This window comes from Cololabis saira, chromosome 14, assembly GCF_033807715.1.
Source record: "Cololabis saira isolate AMF1-May2022 chromosome 14, fColSai1.1, whole genome shotgun sequence".
NCBI lineage: Eukaryota > Metazoa > Chordata > Actinopteri > Beloniformes > Belonidae > Cololabis > Cololabis saira.
Genome location: NC_084600.1, coordinates 35,357,310 through 35,380,483, shown reverse-complemented (window position 1 = coordinate 35,380,483; position 23,174 = coordinate 35,357,310). Strand labels below are relative to the sequence as shown.

General features: G+C 40.7%; 1 protein-coding gene across 4 annotated transcripts in view; it reads left to right on the top strand.

The window, feature by feature from the left end:
- The window catches only part of LOC133460048 (drebrin-like), a 165,144-nt gene that overhangs the window by 136,121 nt on the left and 5,849 nt on the right, over positions 1-23,174 (top strand). For 2 of the 4 annotated variants that reach the window (XM_061740546.1, XM_061740544.1), the window contains exons 5-11: positions 2,816-2,959; positions 4,342-4,419; positions 6,852-7,003; positions 10,511-10,568; positions 11,305-11,361; positions 12,113-12,227; positions 14,996-15,124. In XM_061740546.1, the coding sequence (XP_061596530.1) occupies positions 2,816-2,959; positions 4,342-4,419; positions 6,852-7,003; positions 10,511-10,568; positions 11,305-11,361; positions 12,113-12,227; positions 14,996-15,124 (733 nt within the window). The remainder of the gene's footprint in view (positions 1-2,815; positions 2,960-4,341; positions 4,420-6,851; positions 7,004-10,510; positions 10,569-11,304; positions 11,362-12,112; positions 12,228-14,995; positions 15,125-23,174) is intronic. The other 2 variants (XM_061740545.1, XM_061740547.1) reach the window with 2 other exon arrangements.

Sequence of the window (23,174 nt, the reverse complement as noted above, 5' to 3'; positions counted from 1 at the left end):
ATCGCATTAAAACCTGTAGGAGGATCAAAGAGGAGGAATAAGTGTGTGAGCCTGTGCATGACAAATAACATCTCTTTTTAAAGTGCCGAGAGCTCCGAGCTGATGTGTGGAAGAGTGTGTGTCTCGTACTGATCAGTGTTTTTACACCGGTACACCTGCCTGAGTGTATATTTGGTTTTAGAGAGTTAATCTAAAAAATTGACATTAAATCAAAGGTGATGCTTTTTAATGTTATAACAGCTAAAGAATCTGTGAGAGAGTGTGTGTGTGTTTATTCCAAGTGGCAGCGCTCTCTCCCACACAATATCAGCTTCATCACACCTACAGGGTTTTAAATAACCCTTTTAGAGACACATACACACTCGTTTTCTTTTTTTTCTTCCCCCATCACGTCATAGGACTGAGATTATTATCTGGAGCCACAAAAGGTGCTTGATGCCAGATTTACTAACAGCTGATTGTGTGATCAGTGGAGTTGACCCGTCGCTGCCTGGAGATTTCTTTTGTGCTGGTTTCAAACCCTTCGTATAATTTTTCTTTTGCGTACAGTTAGGGCTGGGCGATTTTGGACAAAAATAAAATCCAGATTTTTTTTCTCTGAAAACCCGATTTTCGATTTCGATTTCGATTTCGATTTTTTTGGTAAAACTACAAAAGACAATGGAATAAATTGTTTCAAATATTTTATCTTTATTTTTAAAGAGAAATAGCAAACACATTTCCCTATTGGGAATGAAGTGCAATTGAAAGATACTGTAAATCCTCCTTGAGTTTAGTAAAGTGACAACATTTACAATTTTCTTGACCAAACAAAGATGACTAGACGAGTTCTGTCTGTAATGCAGCCAGCTGCAAAAAAGGAAAATCGATTTTCCGATTTTCCTTTTTTTAACATCGTCTTGATTAATAAATCCGATTTAGATTTAAAATCGATTAATCGCACAGCCCTACGTACAGTAGCAGACCTGAAAAGCCTTGTTATTCCAGGATGATGTTCCCAAAGAGCTTCTCATGCTGCCGGGAATGTTTAGCCTCCTTCCTCAATCTTAAAATCTGCATCCTCTTTGGGTCTCACTTGGCCTTCTCACCGTTGAATCAAATTCACTCTAAAGCCATCCAGATAGCAGTACTTGTGGTAGTCAGGATTAATCTGGGTGAAGGTCAGATGTGTCTTTCACTCAGGGTGACTGTAGCTGTCTGAACTAAAGAAAAATAATCACTTTATTAATCCCTGAAGGGAAATGAATTACAGCAACTCAGACTGGTTTCCACCTGACGCTGACCACATCTGCGTTTTCTGCTCTCTGGGACTTTTAAACCTGCTGTATATTAACAAATCTGACTAAAGTCTAATAATGAGAGTTAGTCAGGTGAAAGTGAAGGAGTGTTGCAGTTACTACATGTAGGATCAAGCAGTCCGTCCTCCTCAATGCCGTCCACCCACACTGATACAAATATTGTGCTTGATCTACTTAAAAAAAATAAGTCAACTTTTTGCAGGAGATTATTATGTAGATCAAGAAAGACTAGTCTTTGTATAAACTACTCAATTTTATTTACCGGTATGTAAATAATACATTTTGCAAGTACAGTCAACTTAATTGTGTTGAGTTTACTTTATTTATCAAAATTAGTTGACTTTACTTGCAAATGAATTTTGTACATACTAAAAATTAAGTAGTTTATACAAAGACTAGTCTTTCTTGATCTACATAAAAATCTCATGCGAAAAAGTCGCATTAATTTTTTAAAAGTAGATCAAGCAAGATATTTTTTACTGTTGTGTTGTACATAAAAAAAATAAAGCATGTTTCATCTAAACGTTGGTCAATCTGCCCAATAGATTAAAATTGTTAAAGGAAATGTAAATAGAACAAGATCATTGCTTGTTGTTTGTGTGTAAATGAAAAGATTGCCTGGGATTACATAAATACTGCTTGTTAAGGAAAAAAATGCACAATGTCTTGTTTTTTGAACAAATGCAGATTATGTTCAAAACTAGATGTATTCATGTAAAGCAACAAACTTCATTTTTAATTGTTAATATCACAGATTTAAATATGTTATATTTACATGCGCTTAGATTGATTTTTTTCAGTGCACTGTCCAAAAACACACCACATCTATCCTGGAACACTGAAGGAAAAGATAATTAACCTTGGTTTTATTTTGAAGGCTTCCGGGCTTCATTAGTAATTTCCACCTGGGAAAACCACACCAAAGTAGTTTTCTTTCTCTTGTTTTTACTTATCCTGAAGTCATTTCTTCCTGTTTTTGCTTCTTTAAGATCAATTCACACAACCTTGGCTGTTCTTGCTTTTGTACCTCCCCTTCTCACACGTGTACCCGTAAAACAAACCTTTACAGCTTAAGAAAACTCAAATATCCTATCTAAAATAATTAGAATATTCTGGGAATATTAATCTTAAACTGCAAGCTATAATCAGCAATATTAAAATAATAAAAGGCTTGCAATATTTCAGTTGATTTGTAATGAATCCAGAATGTATGACTTTTTTTTTTTAATTGCATTACAGAAAATAAAGAACTTTATCACAATATTCTAATTTTCTGAGACAGTCCTGTAGTTTCTTCTTCTTTTTTGTCATCCTTTGGTAGGTACTGTTTGTATGCCTTCTTTTGCATTTGGTAGTAATAAAGAATTGCTTTTCAAAGCAAATCAATACTTGATTCCCTTTTTTCTCACCGATCATCCGAGTCGTTACACCATAACTTTAAGGCTAAACTAGAATGGATTAATCAAAAAGAACCTGTAGTTTTATGGTCCCAGATTGACCTTGTGTCGTCTCTGCAGGGCGTGGAGGTCATCATCAACGCCAGCAGTCTGGAAGACATCGACCCGTCCGCCATCGGCCAGCGACTGACCAACGGGACGGCGCCAGTGGCGAGCCCCGTCATGAGCCGCCTGAGGACCCGAGAGGAAGATAATGTAGATGCGGTACAAAGACATTCACACATCCCATCTAGGATGAGGGAAAGGCAGAACTATGGGCTATTTTAGTTTTTTTTTCTTTAAGCAGCACATTTTCTGAAATCAATTACATTAAGCACCATTATTTTATGACATGCACACCGGGAATAACACTGGTATTCTTAGAGAAGGTCACAAATCAAGAATTGGTGCTCACATCCACATTCATTTCATTTCTGATATAAGGAGGATATGATCGTGGTAATTGTGCACCGTTAACATCCATGAGTCGTCATTTATAGATGGCTGTGTTTTTAATGGTACAAAAAAGTCTATTCTTTTCTTTTGATTCAATCAATGTATCTGTGGTAAAAGGTCTCAATGTTATATCTGCACATTTTAATGTCATTTGAGGGCAATTGTTAGGAAGGTGGTGCATCGTACACCTCTGCTCTGTATCTTGATACTTCATCCCCAAGCTAAAATAAGACTATTAGTCAGTTTTAATACAAAGCCTCGTGCCAAATGTCACACAGGTACCTTTATTAACAGAGGTCTGCACAATATCAAAATGTATAAAACAAATGAAATAAAAATAAACTGCCTACATATATAGAATAAAAATGCTCCTTGAATAAAATAAAACAAATATCCCTTTCCTGCATAACAATTAAATTAAAATACACTGTGCAATTAATACAATGTAGACAGTAACAGGCAGACTTTTCCACTGAGCTTGACAGTTGTGCAAATAACAAAACATTTGTGCAAATCTCAAATAAAACATTCAAGTCAATTTGTCACAAATTATCAAAATCATAATTTTTTTTTTTTTTTTTTTAATAATCGATATAAACGATATTGTCTCATATCGCGTTTGAAAATATATCGATATATATTAAAATCTCGATATATTGCCTAGCCCTAATTTCTATCCATTGCTATAGCCAATGTTGTATTTTCAAAACCGTATGATTGATAGCATATTGGTACTACGTTTGACTCATTCATTTAGAACCACTTTGGAGTTGCTTTAGTCCAAAGTTTAAACAGCCTGTTTCATTCTGAAGGCATGTTCACAAACTGGAACAAACCTTTGTTTATTCAGTTTCCTGGCACAAAATCCACCTTAACCGTTAAAGGTTCTCAGCACTCAAAGCAGGTGATTGTGGTGGGAGATTGTGCTCATGGCTGAATGCTGTAGAATAGTGTGTACCTTCTGAAGCCCAGATGGGCTTCGGAGGGCGTTCAAACTGGCCAGGAAGTCAACATCATAAGCAGGAGAGTTGACTGAGCGTTTCACAGGCCACATGAGATGACCTCTCCTGTAAAATCAAGCGTCCTCTGTTGTTGTTGATGCATGCGTGACTGAAGAAGCCTAATCTCCATCTACCTCTCTTCTGCTGCAGGGCACCGTGTACCAGAAGACCAATGCAGAGGTGGAGATGAAGAAAATCAATAGAGAGGAGTTTTGGGAGCAAGCCAAGGTATGTGTGACGCAGGAGAAAACAAAGATGCACCGACAGGTGGAAGAGCAGGAAGGGGAGGATGAGGAGGAGGAGGAAGAAGAGGAGGAGAGGGAAAAGGGACAAAAAGTGACAGGCATAGTTGACTGTAGAACCAGATTCAGAGAGAGCACATGATATCTCTCTGTTTCTGCAAAAGCATAAATGGCAATTAGTCATTGCTAACAGTGGATTTGTTAACTCTGCCTGTTAAAAACTGCCGGGTTGGTCCATAAATCTCCTGTTTGCGTTTGTTAAGTGAGTTGGAAAGTTTCTTGTCCTATCTGATCTGTAGCTGTTAGATTCCATATCGATAAAGATGGAAGTGTCAGCCTGGCTCAAATCTGCAAAAAAGCTGGGAAGTAAATGATGATCATCAGTTTCTACACCTCACTAGTTGTCTGTTCAGTTGTCTTCTGCCCACCTTGGTTGTAACGAGGGGTTTGGGTTAAGGTTGGCCGTTGTTCTGACTTCTGGTGCCAACGCAGTTCTTTTACCCGGAGAACTTCCTCTCCCTTTATGGGACCGTTTTCTGTAAACCCTACAGATGATTTTGTGTTAAAATCACAGGAGACCAGCAGTTTCTGACATCTAGAGGCCAGCCTGCCTGTGAATAACAACCAAGTCCAGACTCCCTTTGCTTCCCCGCTCTGATCTCAGCTCATCTTGACCATGAGCCTCGGTGGATTGAGCTGCTGCCGTGTCATTGGCTGTTTAAAATATTAAACTGTTGAACACGTGTACTTGTTAAATGCTTGGTGAGTGTTTTGTTGTTCTCATAAAAACCTTCACATCAGTCTGTTTACTGGCGACTTGGACTAAACACCCAGGAGTCTTTCAAGACTTCAGAATGAATTTAAAAAAAAATTGCATTTTTATTTACCATATTTTCCGCACTATAAGGCGCACCTAAAAGCCTTTAATTTTCTCAAAAACCGGCAGTGCGCCTTATAATGCAGTGCGTCTTATATATGATCATTACGGTAATTTCTGTTACTGTAGTCAGGGGGATTGTAGCTACTGTAGTTGGTGTCGCCAAAGTAACGGCGCTAAAAACGTCAGGAATCATCACAGACGTTCAAGACAACAGCAGCAACTCTGACTAGCATAATGGAGACTTTGACGAGACGGAGCAAAGCTGGTTTTTATTTTGTTAATAAAGTTTGACATACGGTACTTTTCTTCTTGTTTTTTTTGCATTTGCTGTAGGATTTTGTAGCATTTCCTGTAGTGCAGCTCCATCAGGTAGATACATAACTCAACCCCAGCCACTATAGAATGGTATTTTACCATATATTTAGTGCGCCTTATAATGCGGTGCGCCTTAAATGAAAAGGGTTTTTAAATGCGTCATTCATTGAGGGTGCGCCTTATAGTGCGGAAAATACGGTATTTCTTCTTTTTTTATCCACTTTATAATGTTATTGTCTTGTTGATGTGTTGCCAGGCCAAAACACAGGTCAAGAAACACCTGCACACAGTGGCCTGAAGAAAACCATCTCAAAAGATCTCCAATGTTGATCTGCACACAGAGATAAATGTTTTAGTGAATGATGTCCAAGAAATGGTTATTTGCAAGTTTGTACGTACGTTTCAGGCATCCAAATGTAGGTTTTGAGGTAACATTTCAGGGTGGAGGTACAGAAGTACGCTGTTGGACATGTTGGACATGTAATTCCAGACAACACACCAGTATGTAGCTTCATGAATTAAATGTGCAGGATATAATAATGGTATTTGACGATAATAATAGTGATAAGCTGCATTATCACCTGCTGCTGTGTCTCCGCATTTACCGCACATACTGTAGGTGATCTTTAAGGCAGCGTTCAGGTTTGACAAAAGTCTTGAATAGTTGGCGCGGGTCCTCCTGACGCTGGAGTTGAGGTTAGAAACAAAGTCAGATGTTGCTGCGTCCTCTAGCTGCTGCTGTTGGCGTGTTCAAAGCAAATATAAAACGACAGCTTCATTCCTGGAGCTGCAGGTTGTTTATCAGACTTGGCTCTGGAGCTGCACATCATCCCAGAAAGGCCCAGATTCAGATCCCTGTCAATACGTCTGTCCATCAGCTGTTTTTTGTTTTGTCTGTTGTTTTTGGAGTTTATATTATTGTAATGTTGCTTTCTTTTGGCATCAATGACTTTTAAAGTGTTACACTCATCTTCCATTGAACCAAGCGTTTACAGGAACTAGATGATTAGAGTGTATTCTCGTTATCCTGGTTATTAAGAACATAAACCCATAAGGAAAATGTTTACTGAGGTCACACACCAAGAGGGAATCCGGGTGGTTTTCCCGCAAGTTTCAGCACGAGGAGAGACTTCCTTTTGCATTCATAAGTGTGCGTCTGTAATTAATCACTGCCGCTCTTATCAGAGCAGATTTGGACTTACTGTTCCCTGTTTGGCCCCCAGCGTGAAGAGGAGTTGAGGAAGGAAGAGGACAAAAAGAAGGCTGCGGAGGAGCGGCAGCGTTTCGAAGAGGAGCGAATGGAGCTGGAGAAGAAGGAGCAGGAGAATCGAGAGAAGAGGTACCGCGAGAGGGAGAGGCAGATCGAGGAGCACAGGTGGGAACAAACACACGGCATCACACATTCTGTGTCAGGATAAAGGTCGAGGAGGATCATACGCAACATTTAAATGAGCTGCGAATGCTTCTGGGGAAAGAAAGCAAAAATTCAAAGGTGACTTAATCCCATGTCCCAAATGTGTTTAAACCTGCCTCTGAAGGCTGGACTTACAGGCTCAGAGTACTGTACGTTTTCACGGCAAAGGTCCCTGCAGAGGAGAGTTTAAGGGCCAATCCCAATACACCCCCTACTTTCTACCACTAGCCCTAAAAAAGAAGCCACAGATTTTAGGGCACTTGAAATCTTCCCAGGGCCCTGTCCCAATACTCCCACTACTCTTACTTTTCAGCACTACCCCTAAATTTTGCGTGCTACGTCACTGCCTGGTCACGTTCGGGTACGTAAGTAACTGCGTAGTTACGTTTGCACATACGTCACACCATATCAGGAAGCCGAGAGCCAAAAGCTGTTTTAATTTCAGCTGTAGCACTGTTAATATGCCAAGTTTTAATATTTTTTCAGGCGTAAAAGTAACCGTTAAGATCCCCAACCTGGGCTCAGTTTATCCAAATAACGCCCGTTAAGAAATTTGATCCGATGTTTTCGGAGAAGAGCCGCCGGCCCGGGGCGCAGCAGCAGCTCACGGCCGGGTCAACCTGCGCCGTCGTCCCGGGGAGAAACCTGCAGCTCTGTGGAGAATTACCGCTGGCTGAAATAAATCATTTAGGAAGATAAATGTTGGTTTAATAGATGAAATCTAACAGTTGTAGCTACACCTGTTAAGAAATTTGCTCCGGAAATTTCGGGATGATGATGCCTGCCGGCTCCGGAGCTGATTTATGGGTCCGCGTTAAATCGACGCAGAGCCTACGGCGTAGGGTACGGCGCGCGTCGCTGCGTAACCTACGCCGTATGCTCTGCGTTGGTGTAAGGTGGAACCATAAATCAGCCTTTATTCTGGTGAGGTTTGAAAAGACTTTGCAACAACGGGAAAAGCGAGTGATTATTTACATTCACTGAGTGAATATTATGAAAGTAAAATATATATTTCTCGCTAGAAATGTAATCAAAACGCATTTTTATGCAGAAACTAACTCAAAATATTGATTTTATTCACTAAAAAATAAGAAATGTCCGCCATGTTTTTTTTTTTATTTAGTCCGCAAATGACGACGAAAAACATTCTGGGATTTTTTTCTGGCCCTAGGTCAGCTAGGGTGCATCTGAAATCCCTAGCTGTGAAGGGCTAGATTCATACACACTACCCTCGTTTTCCGCACTCCCCCTAGATGAAAAGAGGAATTGGGACACCACTACCCTCACGGGAACGCGCAAAATTTAGGGGTAGGGATGAAAAGTAGGTGTAGGGGGAGTATTGGGACAGGGCCTAAAAAACCTTCAACACTGGAGCCGTCATCAAACTACTATTTAAACCTTTCCACCACAGCATAAATATACATCCATCCACCATCTCTATCTGTTTATTCCTGTCAAGGGTCTCAGGGATCGTCCTATCATCGCAGGGCCACTAGCAACCACACACACCCTCACACTCACTCCTACGGGCGGCTTTCAATCACCAGTTCACCTAAAACACGTGTCTGGCCTGATGGAGGATCCTGAAGTAGCTGGGAAAAAAGGAGAAAAAAACTCCACCCCTGCTGGGATTCAAACCAGGGGCCGGATTCACCAATATGTTCTTAAGAACGATCTTAAGAAATGTCTTAAGATCTAAAATTAAGAAGTTCATAAGAAAGTTCTTAAGTGCAATTCCTCAATATTTTCTTAAGAACCGTCTTAAGAACTGTCATTTCTTACAAATTTCTTAAACTTCTTAAAATATGGCTGTATCCAAAATCGCATACTAAGTACTACATGCTACATACTGCATCAGTATGTACTGTATACTGCCTACTAAATGAAGGATTCAGTACGCCGCTCTATTATTATTATTATTATTATTATTATTATTATTATTATTATTATTCATTTCATTATATTCAGTCGATGCACCTGAAGCGAGACTTGTGCATGTGCAAATGTGTTGAAAAAGGTGATATTAGAGGCTTACCTTTTCACAGAAGAAATTTTAAGACAGGTCAAGGTTGTCTTAAAGTTAAGAAAAAAGTCAAGAACAAATTTGAGAACTTTTATGGAGAATATGACTTCTTCTCTTTTTTCTTCTTAAGACTGAATTGAAGAAAAAAATGACACTTAAGAAGATTTTTTTTCTTAAGAATGTTTTGTGAATCCGGCCCCAGGACCCATCGAGCCGCCATGCTGCCCAGGCATCGTTATCTTCACGGCAGTTCAAGTCATTGCACTAATACTTCATCATTACATCATGTCGCTATACTTGTATGAACAGTTGTTCAAAGTGTTTAAAAAAAAAACAATCAGTTACATGAAATTCTGGTCCTGGTCGCCCAGATTTGACTCGCTTATAAAACACCGAGTTAAACAGGACACGTGCATATTCTCACGAGTTCTTCTTTAGCATACGCCGGGTTGGAAGAGGAGAAAAAAGGATACAGCTCAGTTTTTATAACTCTGTTATTTCACCCATGTTTAGACAAGGAAGAATCCTAACAGAACATAAATCGTGCTGCACGTAAACATTTACACCACAAATATTCTGTGCTTGTTGTATTACCCAATATGTTTCCTTTCTGTTGACTCATGCATGATTTAAATGTGGAAAAAGCGTTAGCTTTTGTCCTTAAACAAAGACAGGTATGATGTGTGACTGGCCGAGGCAGCTTAGTAAGAAGTTTTGAGGGGAAGTTGTGTGATGACATAACAAAAACAAGTCAGTCTTACTACCAGAAGGCTGACTCAGCGTGACTGGAATCAACCAAAAGCTCAGTGTAATAATTGAACTGCCTTCCATCATGTCCTTCTGACGCCAACAAAAGTGCACGGAGGTGATTCAATGGAGGTCTGGGAGACTATTTATGGAAATGTTTGTTGTTTTTTTTTTTAATCTACAGTCTCAGGGGATTATTACGTTCACTTCTAAGAAGCGTTTTTAAATTCTGGGTGAAAAACTGTCTTCTTTTAGATGTCACAAGTCTGAAATGGTTGAAAACTGGCACAAAGACCACAGTAGGCATGTAAAGCACCTAGATTTGCCCACAAAAATCTTAAAATGTTATATTAATCAATCTGTGGTGTGTTTTGGAGTAAGAAAGGAACATCTCCCCCCCCAAAGCATATTATGCCTGACAGAGCTGGAACGGTTTCTGCTTCAGGAATGGATTAAAATTCCCCAAAGCCACTGTCTAACACTTGTATCGCTGCCATGGGAGGACCATCTCCATATTAAATAATAAAACGGTTATATAACGCACTTTTTTTTTCATTACTTTGTCCAAACCCACGACTAGTTTATGTTTGGAAGGAGGAATGCACACGGTTTTTATCTGAATGCAGTGGTTATAAGTCCAGAGGCAGGTTCTTTCCATGAGTTTAAAAATGATCTAATATGTGTGTGTGTGTGATTAGGAAGAAGATGCTGGAGGAAGAAGAGGCCAGAGAGAGATTGAGGAACCAGACCACCATGGTAAGTATTTAAATATCAGCCCTGAGAAATCAGTTTCAATCAATTCCATCATCATAAGAACCAACAAACAAACTTTTTTATGGCTGCACATGAAAACCTCACTGAGGGAGCATTTTGTGTCCATGTGTTTTTCAGCTTGTGTGGGTTTTATTTTAACAAATGATCACAGAAGCATCAGAACATCGTGCTGCGTCATTTCAGCTCCTCTTGTGATCATCTGAAAATCCTTGTGGCGAAGCTTAAAAACTTGCTTGGCTCGCTCGCTGATGAAACGCAGCTGGAAATGTTTGCTACCAATTGAAGGGGGGAACAAAACAACGCTTTACTCAGAGAAACATCCAAAAACATGCTTTATGGGTTTTTTTTTTCCTTTTCACGAGGCTGGCTTTGACCAACAGCACGCAGTAGGTTGGCACCAGAAACAGGACACCGCAGCTTGTAAAGCCACACCGAGGTCACCCCAGGAAAGATGACAAGATGTCAAGATGACATGTCAGATGTTGCATGTGCTCACGCTGAACTATACGGCTGCATGTATCTTCAAAATGCACAAAATGTTTGTCATTTTGCTTCTCTTCAATAGAATTGAGTCTTTAGGAAAACTTGACAAAGCAGAAATCTCCCCTGGTTTTGCTCTCAGCATGTAGACTTTGTTTGAGTCTCTACCGCCCCCCAGCGGCGACAGGGGGAGCTGATTTGTGTGGTGGAGGGTGATTGATGACGTTTGTCTCCGCAGGCAGCAGAGGCGAGCCTGGAGGACCTCGACCTGAACAAGAAGGAGTCTGAGGTGGAGGTCAGTTAGATTTAACCTTTAATGGAACCGGAATCGTGACAAAATGTCAAATTAAATGATACATTCAAAAAGAAAAGAAAGAATTTCAGAACGGTTAAGGATGAAAATGTGCTCAAATTTACTCTGACTGGGATCTAACTGGATTTTAGATGAGGTGAAACTAGTTTTCTAATATTCTGAAATTATATGGAAACCATGACTACTTAGTACACTTATCCACGTCATTTACCCATTTCAACCCCACTCACTTCTCAAGGATCCCACTTTTAATCCAGATGCGGCTCCCGTGAATGTATTTGACCGATTTATGTCTGTTGTAATCCACGAGGTTGACAAAATAAGCTAAATACAGAGTCATTTGATAACATCTGTACATGTACACTGCAAATTTGGTGGATATTTCAAAGTTGTTTTTCAGACAATTATCTCATAGTTCTTATGTTTTTTTCCAACATTGTGTTATTTATCTTTGGACAAAACCAAAAACAATACGAAGGATTTTATACAAATGTTTTCATTTAAGTTATTAGAAAACTAACTTGGGTTGTAATTCATATTGTTATTGTGATTCATAGGCAGCAGTAAGTATGATTACTTTTTTTTATTGATCTTTTGTTTTCAGCTAAAGTATGTCCTTGATTTGAGTAGGATTGAAAATTCATAATTTGTTTTCACAGCTGTTGAATTCAAGGAACCCTAAACAAAAGGATGCAGCCTTCTTTTCTTCATTTATTTGTTCCTGTGTTTCTAGGAAGCAAAGGCCATCATCGCTCAGCGGTCCGGAAACCCTCGAGAGTTTTTCAAGCAGAAGGAGAGAGCCTTGACCATCAGTGTTGACACCTCGCCCGTCTCCATCCACAGGACCGGTAAATGCTTTAAACTACTCGCCCCATAATTCCCTGCAGGTTTTACTAACGTATTCACTTTTCTAAAACATGTTGATGTGTGTGATAGTAATGACTGACCTTTCATGAGTCTGTTTCGCCTCTGTGGGCCGAGCCAACATTAACACGGCTTGATGTGAACCAGAACCGCTGGTGAATGAGCTCACGCTCCAGTCCAGCACAACAGAAGTCCCACTAAGCCTTCTGTAGACCCTCAACATCAGAGGGAAGCCCTTCCAGCAGAGAAATGTTTGATGGCCTGAGTTGGAATCACAGCAGGAAGGAGGCGACGGCCTCCGTCCTCGCTGCCGCTCCGTCTCCTAGAGTTTTGAATTGAATTTTCCTGATGAATGTCGTTGCTTGTTGTGTGTCTGCAGTGTTGCAGTGTTTGTCAGAAGCTTTACCAAAGACGCTGCGTAATCCCACAACCCCCGTCAACCCTCCCACATGCAGTAAAATTACTGAAGTCAGTTTCCAGTAGAGTTACAGTAGCTAAACAAAACCATATTCAGGTTGATGATGAAAATCTTCAGATTCATCCATGTCTTATTCTAACCGCGTCTTCTGGATCTTAGTTCGTGGTCTGATCTGCACCTGAGCATTCAGGTGGAGGTAGTTTCCATTCAAACCTGCAGTCTCTGTGTACTCTGAATGCTTTTATTATTATTATGAATCTTTATTTCGGCTTGTACACACTTTTTTGCAGAACAAGATGAAAAGGTAAAAAAAACAAAAACATTTCTTTTGCCGAAAAGGTGTTGGCAGAAGACGTAGCTTATAGTGCATACCCTTTTTTCTTATGATCAGCATAAATTACAGACATTAACTTATATTATACTCCGTGGCAGGGCTGTTCGATTTTGCCCAAAAATAAAATCTCGATTTTTTTCTCTCAAAATCCAATTTTCGATTACGATTACGATTATTTTGTGAATTGACAAAAGGCAAAGAAATGATTTCAAATATGCTGTTTTTTTATTGAACATTTGCCCCATTGGGCTTTAAGTGCAAACTTTGCTCTTATTAAACCAAAAATGAATGAATAAAGTGCAAAACTGTAAAATAAGTTGAAAAAAAGTTTTAAAAAATATAATAAAATATAAAGTTTTATCTCTGAAAAAAAAAATCAGCACTTGCAAACATACAGTAAGTTATATTTCCAATTAAATAAAACAAGACATTTTCTAATTAAACTAAACTGGGTCTTTGCATGCTAAATAATAATGCAACCCATGAAGGAGGTAGAGGTGTGTAATGTCAGTCATTACATTTGCTGTTCACATTTGCAAGTTTTTTGCAAGGAACACCATCTGGCTTGAGGGATGTCCGGTGGAATGTTACAACGCCCCATCCTACACTAAAGAGCCTCTCCGATGGGGCACTTGTCGCAGGTATTGAGAGGTATTTCCATCAATCCTTAATATGTGTGCAGACAAGGTAAAAAAAAAAAAAAAAAGGGAAAAATCGATTTTACGATTTTCACGTTTTAACATCGTTCTAATTACATAATCGCGATTACGATTTAAAATCGATTAATCGAACAGCCCTACTCCGTGGAAACAAACAATACATAAAGAAGACAAAAATAAGTAAGACAAAATATAAAATTGACGTTTCACATTCTAGAATGTTGTAGATAGTATACTTTATAATTATAGTGTTTTATATTTATTTACAGTATTTTCTTTAAACATTTCCTTAAACTTGAAGATAGAACTACACATTTTTAGGTTGTTATTACAACTATTCCAACTTTCTCTAGCCTTAATTGACGTACATCTCTTTTTAATATTAGTTCTTGCTGTCGTCATCTCAAACATGAGTTTCCCCCTCAGGTCATAGCGGGGTTCTTTAATCAGGAACAGGTCCTGAATGTAGTTTTTATTTTGAAATGTCACAATTATTTATTTCTGGAGACCTTTTTTTTTTTCCTACTTATTTATTTACTTTATTTTGCAGCTATTTTTCAGACAGTTTTCTGACTGAGTTGGACATAGTTTGGAAAAGCATTTTCATTTTTTTAATAAAGCCATTATTGTATAAATGATATCAGCTTTTATCTGTATATTTAGATTTACATGTTTGATGTGTTTCAGATCTATATCTTTTTATTTTGTTCAGCAGTCACTACTGTGGCTAACAAAGTCTTTCCTAAGCCGAAGTTGCTCCGTCTGTTAAACAGGATACAGATTTCTACATGTGTGTTATTTATCATATCTGAAGACGCAGATCCTGAGTGAATCTTCTGTAGGTTTCGGATGTTTTGAACTCTCTTTTCGAAGGGGAAAAGTAGTTACTTGTCAAGTCTGCATGCTGTCTGCAGTCGGTGTGTTTAGAACCACACTAACCACTTTTCTTTCTGTCTTTCTCTCCTCCTTCCCGGTCTTCCTTCACCTTTGGACGTGTTTGTTTTCACCATCCTCACGTCTTCCTTTAATCACTCTCTCCTCTCCTCTGCTCTTGTTTTTTTTATCCTTGATTGTCCCCATTGTGGATGTTTTTATTTCCCTTCCTCCACGTGTCTCTTTTTTTCTTCGTGGGTGTGCCGCCTCTCCCACAATCCTCCTCCTTGTTCCCACCGGAACTGGAACCTCTTATCTCCTGACTTCTGCTCTCCGGACCTATCCACCTTTCCTTCTGTGTCGTCACAACTTTCTGTCCTTGGTCTGTCGCTTCGTGCACATGTTTTGTGTGTGTGTGTGTGTTTGTCCGTCCTCGTGATGGGTTGTGTGTGACGTTCCGACCGCCAGGCCGTTTGGACAGCCCCTTCTTGAAGCAGCAGCACAGTCCCAGCAGCCCCTGTATGACCCCCCCACTGCGGGGCGTGTCCCCCCTCCGCACCCCGCTACAAACTCGGACGCAGCCCACCGCCACAGCCGGTAGGTACAGCACGTGAGCGGTAGACAGCAGGAGAAGAAGTGAAGGCGAAGGACTGACCACGAGCGCCGAGCATCGTCTCTCCCCAGACACCGACCCGCTCCACTTGCGTGGACAAAGAGACAAAGACGAGATTATTGAGGATGCATCCGGATCCGAATAATGAGTCTCTCAAGACTAGCGAATGTCTTTAAAGACATAGGCACAAATATCCTGGGTTTATTGTATTACCGTATTGGCCCGAATATAAGACGGTGTTTTTCGCATTGAAATAAGACTGAAAAAATGGGGGTCGTCTTACATTCGGGGTCTAGACGTTATACCCATTCACAACGCTAGATGGCGCCAGATATCTTTAAAGCGAATGCTGAACTTAAAGGGAAAGTTCAGTTTTTTTACAACCTGGACCTTATTTCTGGCATTTTTTATGGTCGTATACTCACCCAGGCAAGTTTGGTGTCATTTGGAGTCCTTCGGAAGATATTAGGAGTTTTGTGCGAGCCGCTTCTCCATATAACGGTAGCGGACGGCGCACAGCGGGACACAGACGATGCAGCATCTAAATAACACATGATTGCCGCGAAACTCGTTCATTTATTTTATGAATCACTAGATCTGCTTCCAGGACCTGTTGTCTACATCCGGGGCTGTGTGTGTAACAAATAAATCAGTTTGTAAACAAGACCTCTGAACTCATTATGTCATTTCTGTGCGCGCATCCCAGACACAGCTCCGTGTACAGCTGGAGTTCGCTACTGTTAGTTTACTGTTAGTTATTTGAAACATGTCTGAATATTTGTCAAATTCTGAGGTTTTCGACGACGACTTTGAATATGATGGACGTCCTTACCGTTTTGAGCCAGAGTATACGGCTGAAGAGCTCACTGAACGGAGGACAGAGTGCGCGCACAGAGATGACGTCATGAGTTCAGAGGTCTTGTTTACAAACTGATTTATTTGTTACACACACAGCCCCGGATGAAGACAACAGGTCCTGGAAGCAGATCTAGTGATTCATAAAAGAAATGAACGAGTTTCGCGGCAATCATGTTATTTAGACGCTGCATCGTCTGTGTCCCGCTGTGCCCCGTTCACTACCGTTATATGGAGAAGCGGCTCGCAAAAAACCCCCTAATATCTTCCGAAGGACTCCAAATGACACCAAACTTGCCTGGGTGAGTATACGACCATAAAAAATGCCAGAAATAAGGTCCAGGTTGTAAAAAACCGAACTTTCCCTTTAATTCCCCAGGCCAAAGCGAACCCCTGTCACGAAGAATAAAAATAAAAATAGCCGTAACACGAAGAAGAAAAATAAAAAATAGCGCTAAGAAAGAAAAGAGAAGAAAATAAGAGAAGAGATAACCGAAAAAGGAGAAACATAGCGACAGTCTGGAGAAAAGTGGGTGAAAGTTCGGCAGGTTAACCGGCAGCTGAGCAGAAGTTATGACGCAAACTTCAAGATGATGATTTGAATGACGCAAAATGACATGCTTTTTTATCTCGAATATATTGTTATAATCATTTGTTTCAGATGTACTGTAATTATTTTCTGTATAAAAATTGAATTTGGTGTTCAAAAAGTCTTTTTTTAAACTTGAGTCTTGAAAAAGAGGGGGTCGTCTTATAATCAGGGTCGTCTTATATTCGGGTCAATACGATATTACTCAACACTTCCCTCGTGACCTGCTCGCGTCTCCTCTTTTCTGCAAAAGTTAGACAATAGTGTTGTGACTTTATGTCAGAGCCAGACGGGCTGTGGACCCGGTAAGGGCTCCTCCGAGGTCTGTAAATCAGAGTAAGGCTGGCCACACGCTAGAAGCAAGATAACTTAATTTTCCTTTAAAAAATCCCATCTTTATGAGTGTTCAAGGCTGAAATCTTTCAGGGGAAACCAACCCCTGGACATGAGTCCACCACTCGGCCTGGTAAACATTTGTACTACAGCTTTGTACTTGTAATTTGGAAGCAAATAACGAACAAAAACCTGCAAGCTTACAGGACTTAAAGCAGCACTATGTAACTTTTCCACCTTAATATCATATTTCCAGAGTCATTGTGATGGTACATCAACTTCCAACAGGTTTAATGACACCTCTGTCATGGTATCACCTTCACTGGCACTATGTAACTTTGAGGATCATGGTAGGAACCCTGCCACACTAAAAAACTACAATTTTTTACGGCTTTGACTGCTTTACGGCATACGTCACTTCCCCCTCCTTCCCGATTCGTAGTCGAGACGAAAATGGGCGGGGCGTGGAGCGCAGCTCCGCAGAAGCTGGTAACCCGTTGCTGCGTTGTGGCTGCAGCAGCTCCACACAACAGACGTGGGGAAAAGATCCTAATGGTTTAACTTTTCACCGCTTTCCTGCTCGGAGGCAGAACATGGGAGGCCGAGTATCTGACATATCAAAGAGTCGTCGGCTCGGTTGGATCGCGGCTGTAACGACCAAAAATAACCTTCCACACAGACACACGTGTCGGATCGGGTTTTATTCCCCACTTCGCCAGCTAAACGCAGTTGCTGGCCAGCTCTCTGCGGTGCGATTAACCCCAATCTACAGATAAAACTAATTTGTTGAGGAAAAAATATGAACTCTATTTGTAGCTGCAGAGGAAAAAAATAATCTCATGAGGAAAACAAAAATATTGCTCCCGCCTCAGAGCCTCTTCAACATAATATAGCAGTCAAAAAAAAAAAGAAAAGAGAAGTAAGAGTAATACAAAACATGTACTGTATGTTGTACTATTATACAAATTTATTGAAACCCATGGCGAGTCAAACATTTACCAAAGCAGCTGCCAAACACTCCTAAACAAGGTAGCCTAAGACGTGGGTTGTGCAGAACTGCGGCAGTAAATCCTCATCGGAGCTCCACTCTTTGATAGGGATTTCATATGGATCCAAACTGTTAATAATCGTTATTTTCTCCATATACCGCTCCCTGGCTTCCTTGTTTAAGGTATCCCGGTAAATTCCAGTTCCTTTCCAGCAGTTTAACATCTTTTTTTTTGCGTTCCGTCTGTTCACTTGGTGAAACAGAAAAGTAGTTTTGAAAGTCCGTCCCGTCTTCTCTCATCAAAACAAATGCAGCGACGGGACAGGAGTTTTCCGGCAGTACACGCTGGTGCTCATGAGAAATGTAGTGTTCTTTCTGGTAAAGCACTACCGCTTTTGTCCAAAGGAGCCGCCAAACTCAACAAAAGCTGAAAGTTACATTGTGCTGCTTTAACCTAAGAGGTGACGCCAACGAAAAACATTACTTTTGACTGACACTTTTTTTGGCCACAGGCAAGAAGTACTGATCCCCCTTTTGGGCAAAATCTCTTCATAGGAAAGGAGAGTCAGTATCTCCTCAATCAGAATGTCACCGGATCGACCCCCAGCTCCCCCACATCAGGAGCATCCCTTGGCAACACGCTGACCCCTACACCCCCCTGTTGCACCAGCTCCTCAGTGCTGGCCCCCAGCCTGGAGAAATGGGGAGGGGTTTGATATGACGAGCATCTGACAAACACTAAATCAATATCTGAAAGACAGAACTCCACTGTGACGTCCTCTGAGCTGAAAGAAGAAAATAAAACTGCAAATAGGAAGTAGCATAAAGGCCAGCTGGCACGTAACAAACGAGTGAGAAGTAGTTTCAGTGCCTGAACTTGAATAAACCGTGAGTTATGACGAACTGAAGTCCATAAAAATTGGAAAACGATGTTGCCAGGCTGTAAAGGAGGCCGTCCGGCTGGACATCCTGAGAGTTATTTCACCACCTTTTCTCTCTTAACCTCTGTTGCTCCTCGCGAAGCTGGAAATACTCCCGTGGACAGTTTGACCTTCATATGCCAGAAGCAAACGATCGACAGTAACGCTTGTTTTAGTTCTTCGACCTTCATCTTTTTGTAGTTTGGTAATGGCAAGTGAATAAGTAGCTCACAGCTTTATCCGGCAATCAAACCCGCTCATACTGAACTATGTCTGTTACAGAAAGAGAATATTTAATGATATACAGCAGTTGTTTAGCTGGTAAATTATTTTAGATGCTTTAGTTGCTGTGACTTCAACAATCTACCTTCAGGTTAGCAAACCTAAAAGGTGTTTGTGTGTTTAGAGTCGATGTTTGGTCTCTTGTCCTGCTTTAGATGTCAGCTGCTGATGTGAGATTATCTTTGTACATGTTTTTGTTTGTGGTCTGATGTTTTGTGGTTTTAATCAGCACTGAAGTGATTTTAATATCTCTCAGAGATGACATTTATTTATTTATTTTATCACCTCCCTCTTTTTCTGATCCCATGCCTCTGACCCCGGACTGCACACACACACACACACACACACTGAAAAACACACGCCTGCTGCCGCGTACACTCCTGACCGACTCGCCTGTGAGTGTTTGTCAAATCAGTGTCTGTTAATGTGATGTTGAGAGTCATTTATACGTCGTCATTGCAGCTCATCTCTTGGGGCTCTCGGCCTTGAGTTTGTGTGAGTTCACGTAGTTGTCAAGTTAAAGACATAATGGTGACTTTTGCGTGTTTTAGCAGATTAACTGCAACTACCAGATCAATGTTGACCGGTTTCAGAGGGCCCAGGCGGCTCAAAAGAGAACCAGCCTTCTTTTGAGAAACCAAACCAACTTGCAGGTTAACAAACCCAGTTAATTAAAGTGCAGGATGAGTAATATGATGAACGAGAAAACAATATAAATCCACGCTGCTGAGGAGATTAAAAATGTAAATGCACACGGCAGAGCCCAGTCTGGTAATTATGAGCCTGAGCGGCATCGGACACAGCAGGAATATTGAAGGATTAGGAGAAGTCCTGCTCGTCAGAGAGAAACTAATTGGTGCGAGGAGACACAGCGGAGAGATACCGATGTATCAGTCACTGACGTTCTCGTCGTGGCCCCCTCTTGAGACTGTAAATGTGTCTTTAAAGGAACGTCTATCAACCCCTTACTCTGTTATTAGATGGCAATGAGCTTAAAACTTCATCAGAGACCAAAAGGTTTTGCAACCGACAGAAGATTAAATTGCTCCTTTAACTCCAAAATGAGGAGAAACTGACTCTGATACCACGGTACCGGTCCAGTGATACGAGAGCAGCGGCCATGAATGTCACTCCTCCTTTTGCATCTGTTAACAATAGGATACTTGGCATTGATTGGTTCAGCTTTATGGCAGCACCCTGAAGGTAACGCCATATTAAACCGTGTGTGGCCCGCCCAGGCCCCCGGTCTCGCACTCAGCAGGCACGCCGATTTTTTCCAGTGTCCAGCCGCGGTACTGCAACAAAAAATCCCATGGGGCCCAAAAAGCTTTTTTCTCATAGACCGCAATAATAAAAGAGAAACCTCTAAAACTGTTCACAGGACACCTCCAGCTGTAATCACCGTTAATTACTAATCTTTGTATTCAATATTTTTAAGTCATGACTTTATATCCGTCAAAAATGTTTTATAACGGCCAGAAAAGTCAAAGAAAAGTCTCTTTCTGGGCGTGACGTCACGGCTGTGTCCGTGCACTCCATAGATGTATTATATTAATACATATTATATAATTATATTATATTAATACTTTAATAATATATGTAATACTATACATGTAATAATATACATGAATTAATATATTATATTAATACATATTATATTAATACTCGCGTCATTGCCCCAGAGCATCATGGGAGGTTACTCAACTGCGCATGCTCTATGGGCCCGTATACGCGGAAGTAAACCCGGAAGTCAGGAACTTTTTTTGGCGTATGCGCCAGGCGAGCAACTTACATTGAAATGAACGGCGGCCATTTTCCTATCTCCTATCCAGTTATTTAATACATCCATGGGCCCGCCTAGCCAGTGCTGAGCCATGAATACCAAACATCGCTCAGCTTAGTCCAAAATAAGTTTTACAAGAAAACTGCTAATTTATTTCATACAGATGGATTCATTCATACAAACTTTAACCGGCCCTACCTGTACATGTGGCTGCATGGATGTTACAGCCCGTTAACCCTCGCCGGACTCGGCCACATAAGAGAGTATAACTAAACTAGTTTTAATTCTTTAGAGTATTAAACAGGCAATGAAACAGACCTTAATGCCAAATAAATCAGCTGGTGTGTCGTTACACAATAAGATTCATGATTTTAAAGCAGGAGGGAGAGGAGGGACGTGAAAGACAAAGAACTAAATTAGAAAAGAAGTAGGATCTCTCGGAGCTCCTTTTCCGTTTATCCCTGTGTCTCAAACCTGGAAATGAATGTACACAACTCTGGCGTCCATGTCCTCTGTGGGACCAATCTTTGGGATCAGAATCGTCCTGTGTGCAGTGACAACCACTTAAGTTTGAAGAATCCACGCAGGAACAGTAGCTCCATTAGATCAGGAACAACTGTTCCTGATCTGGGTCTGTTTCTTCTGAATTGTTGCATACCGTGTGCATATACACTAGTTGTTGGGAATAACACAACCTGCAAGTTGCAGTTTAAGTCAGGAGTTATTTACTTTATTGCAGCTGCAAGACCCAACCAATCTGTGAAATCTGACAAAACATCAAGTCACATAAATTTGAAAAGAAAAAGAGCTGAACGTCTTTGTAACCATGGTCATCGTTGAAGTAGTTAATTGTTAAAATCACGCAGAGCACCTTCATGATCTTCCTGCATGTCTGTGAGTGCAGATCAAATGCTGGGTGGAGGAAGAAAACTCTTAATTTATGCTTCTGGTGAGGTACAATCAATGGGGCTCCACTTAAATGTGATGCTTCCTCGAAAGCGTGACCTTCACTGGCTGTTATTCGTGGAGTAGGCGAGACGTTATTGAAGCTTTGCACCCCGAGGTGAAACAAAGGCGCCACCCATGCAGGAAGCTGCAGAGCTCAGTCGCATCTGGCATTTTAGAGCGTTGTCCTTCATCTGTGGCCGCTTGTGTTCATGAGCAAGGAGCTGCTGGGAATGTACGGCTGACCATGGGCATGAAGTCATGAGAGAAAGGTTTTACTTTTACCTAGGACGGGATTCTCTCACCGTTATTGGCGCTGTGCTGGTGTACGTGTGTGCTGTGTGCTTTGTAGCCGTGACTCACTAACAAGTTGTCTGTACTGTATTACGGTGTTTTAGTGGATGTGATTACCGTTTGGTGTAATCTTGGACTGCACTGATTACGTCCTCCTCTCGGTAACTTGCTTGAAGTAGCCACCTCTCACCGTAGCCTCGTGTCACATCGATGCATCTTGAATTTAGGGCTGGGCGATATGGACCAAAAGTCATATCTCGATATTTTCTAGCTGAATGGCGATACTCGATATATATCGATATTTTTTCTGTGCCATAATTGGGGTTTCCCCCAAAGCATTATAGCATAGCATCTCTGTTAGCATCTCTGTTAGCTTCATTTTTTTCTGAGGCAAACCCTTAAAAAAACAGTCAGTTTTAATACAAAGCCTCGTGCCAAATGTCACACAGGTACCTTTATTAACAGAGGTCTGCACAATATCAAAATGTATAAAACAAATGAAATAAAAATAAACTGCCTGCATATATAGAATAAAAATGCTTCTTGAATAAAATAAAACAAATATCCCTTTCCTGCATAACAATTCAATTAAAATACACTGTGCAATTAATACAATGTAGACAGTAACAGGCAGACTTTTCCACTGAGGTTGACAGTTGTGCAAATAACAAAACATTTGTGCAAATCTCAAATAAAACATTCAAGTCAATTTGTCACAAAATAAGCTATATCAAAATCATTAAAACATTTCTTTTTCCGATATAAACGATATTGTCTCGTACCATATCGCGTTTGAAAATATATCGATATATATTAAAATCTCGATATATCGCCCAGCCCTACTTGAATTCTTTGGTTCAGCTTCCGGGGAGAGAAGCAGTTTGGGCACGTTTGGCCTTGAGTTTTACCTCCTACTTCAATTCTATCCAGCAAGATCTCGCCGCTTGATTTTGGGGCAGCTGGATCCCCCACAAGTTCTGAGTAAGACGGGTTGATCCCTGTTCGGACTAATGTCACACCAGGTGAGAAGAAGCAATTCAGTCCC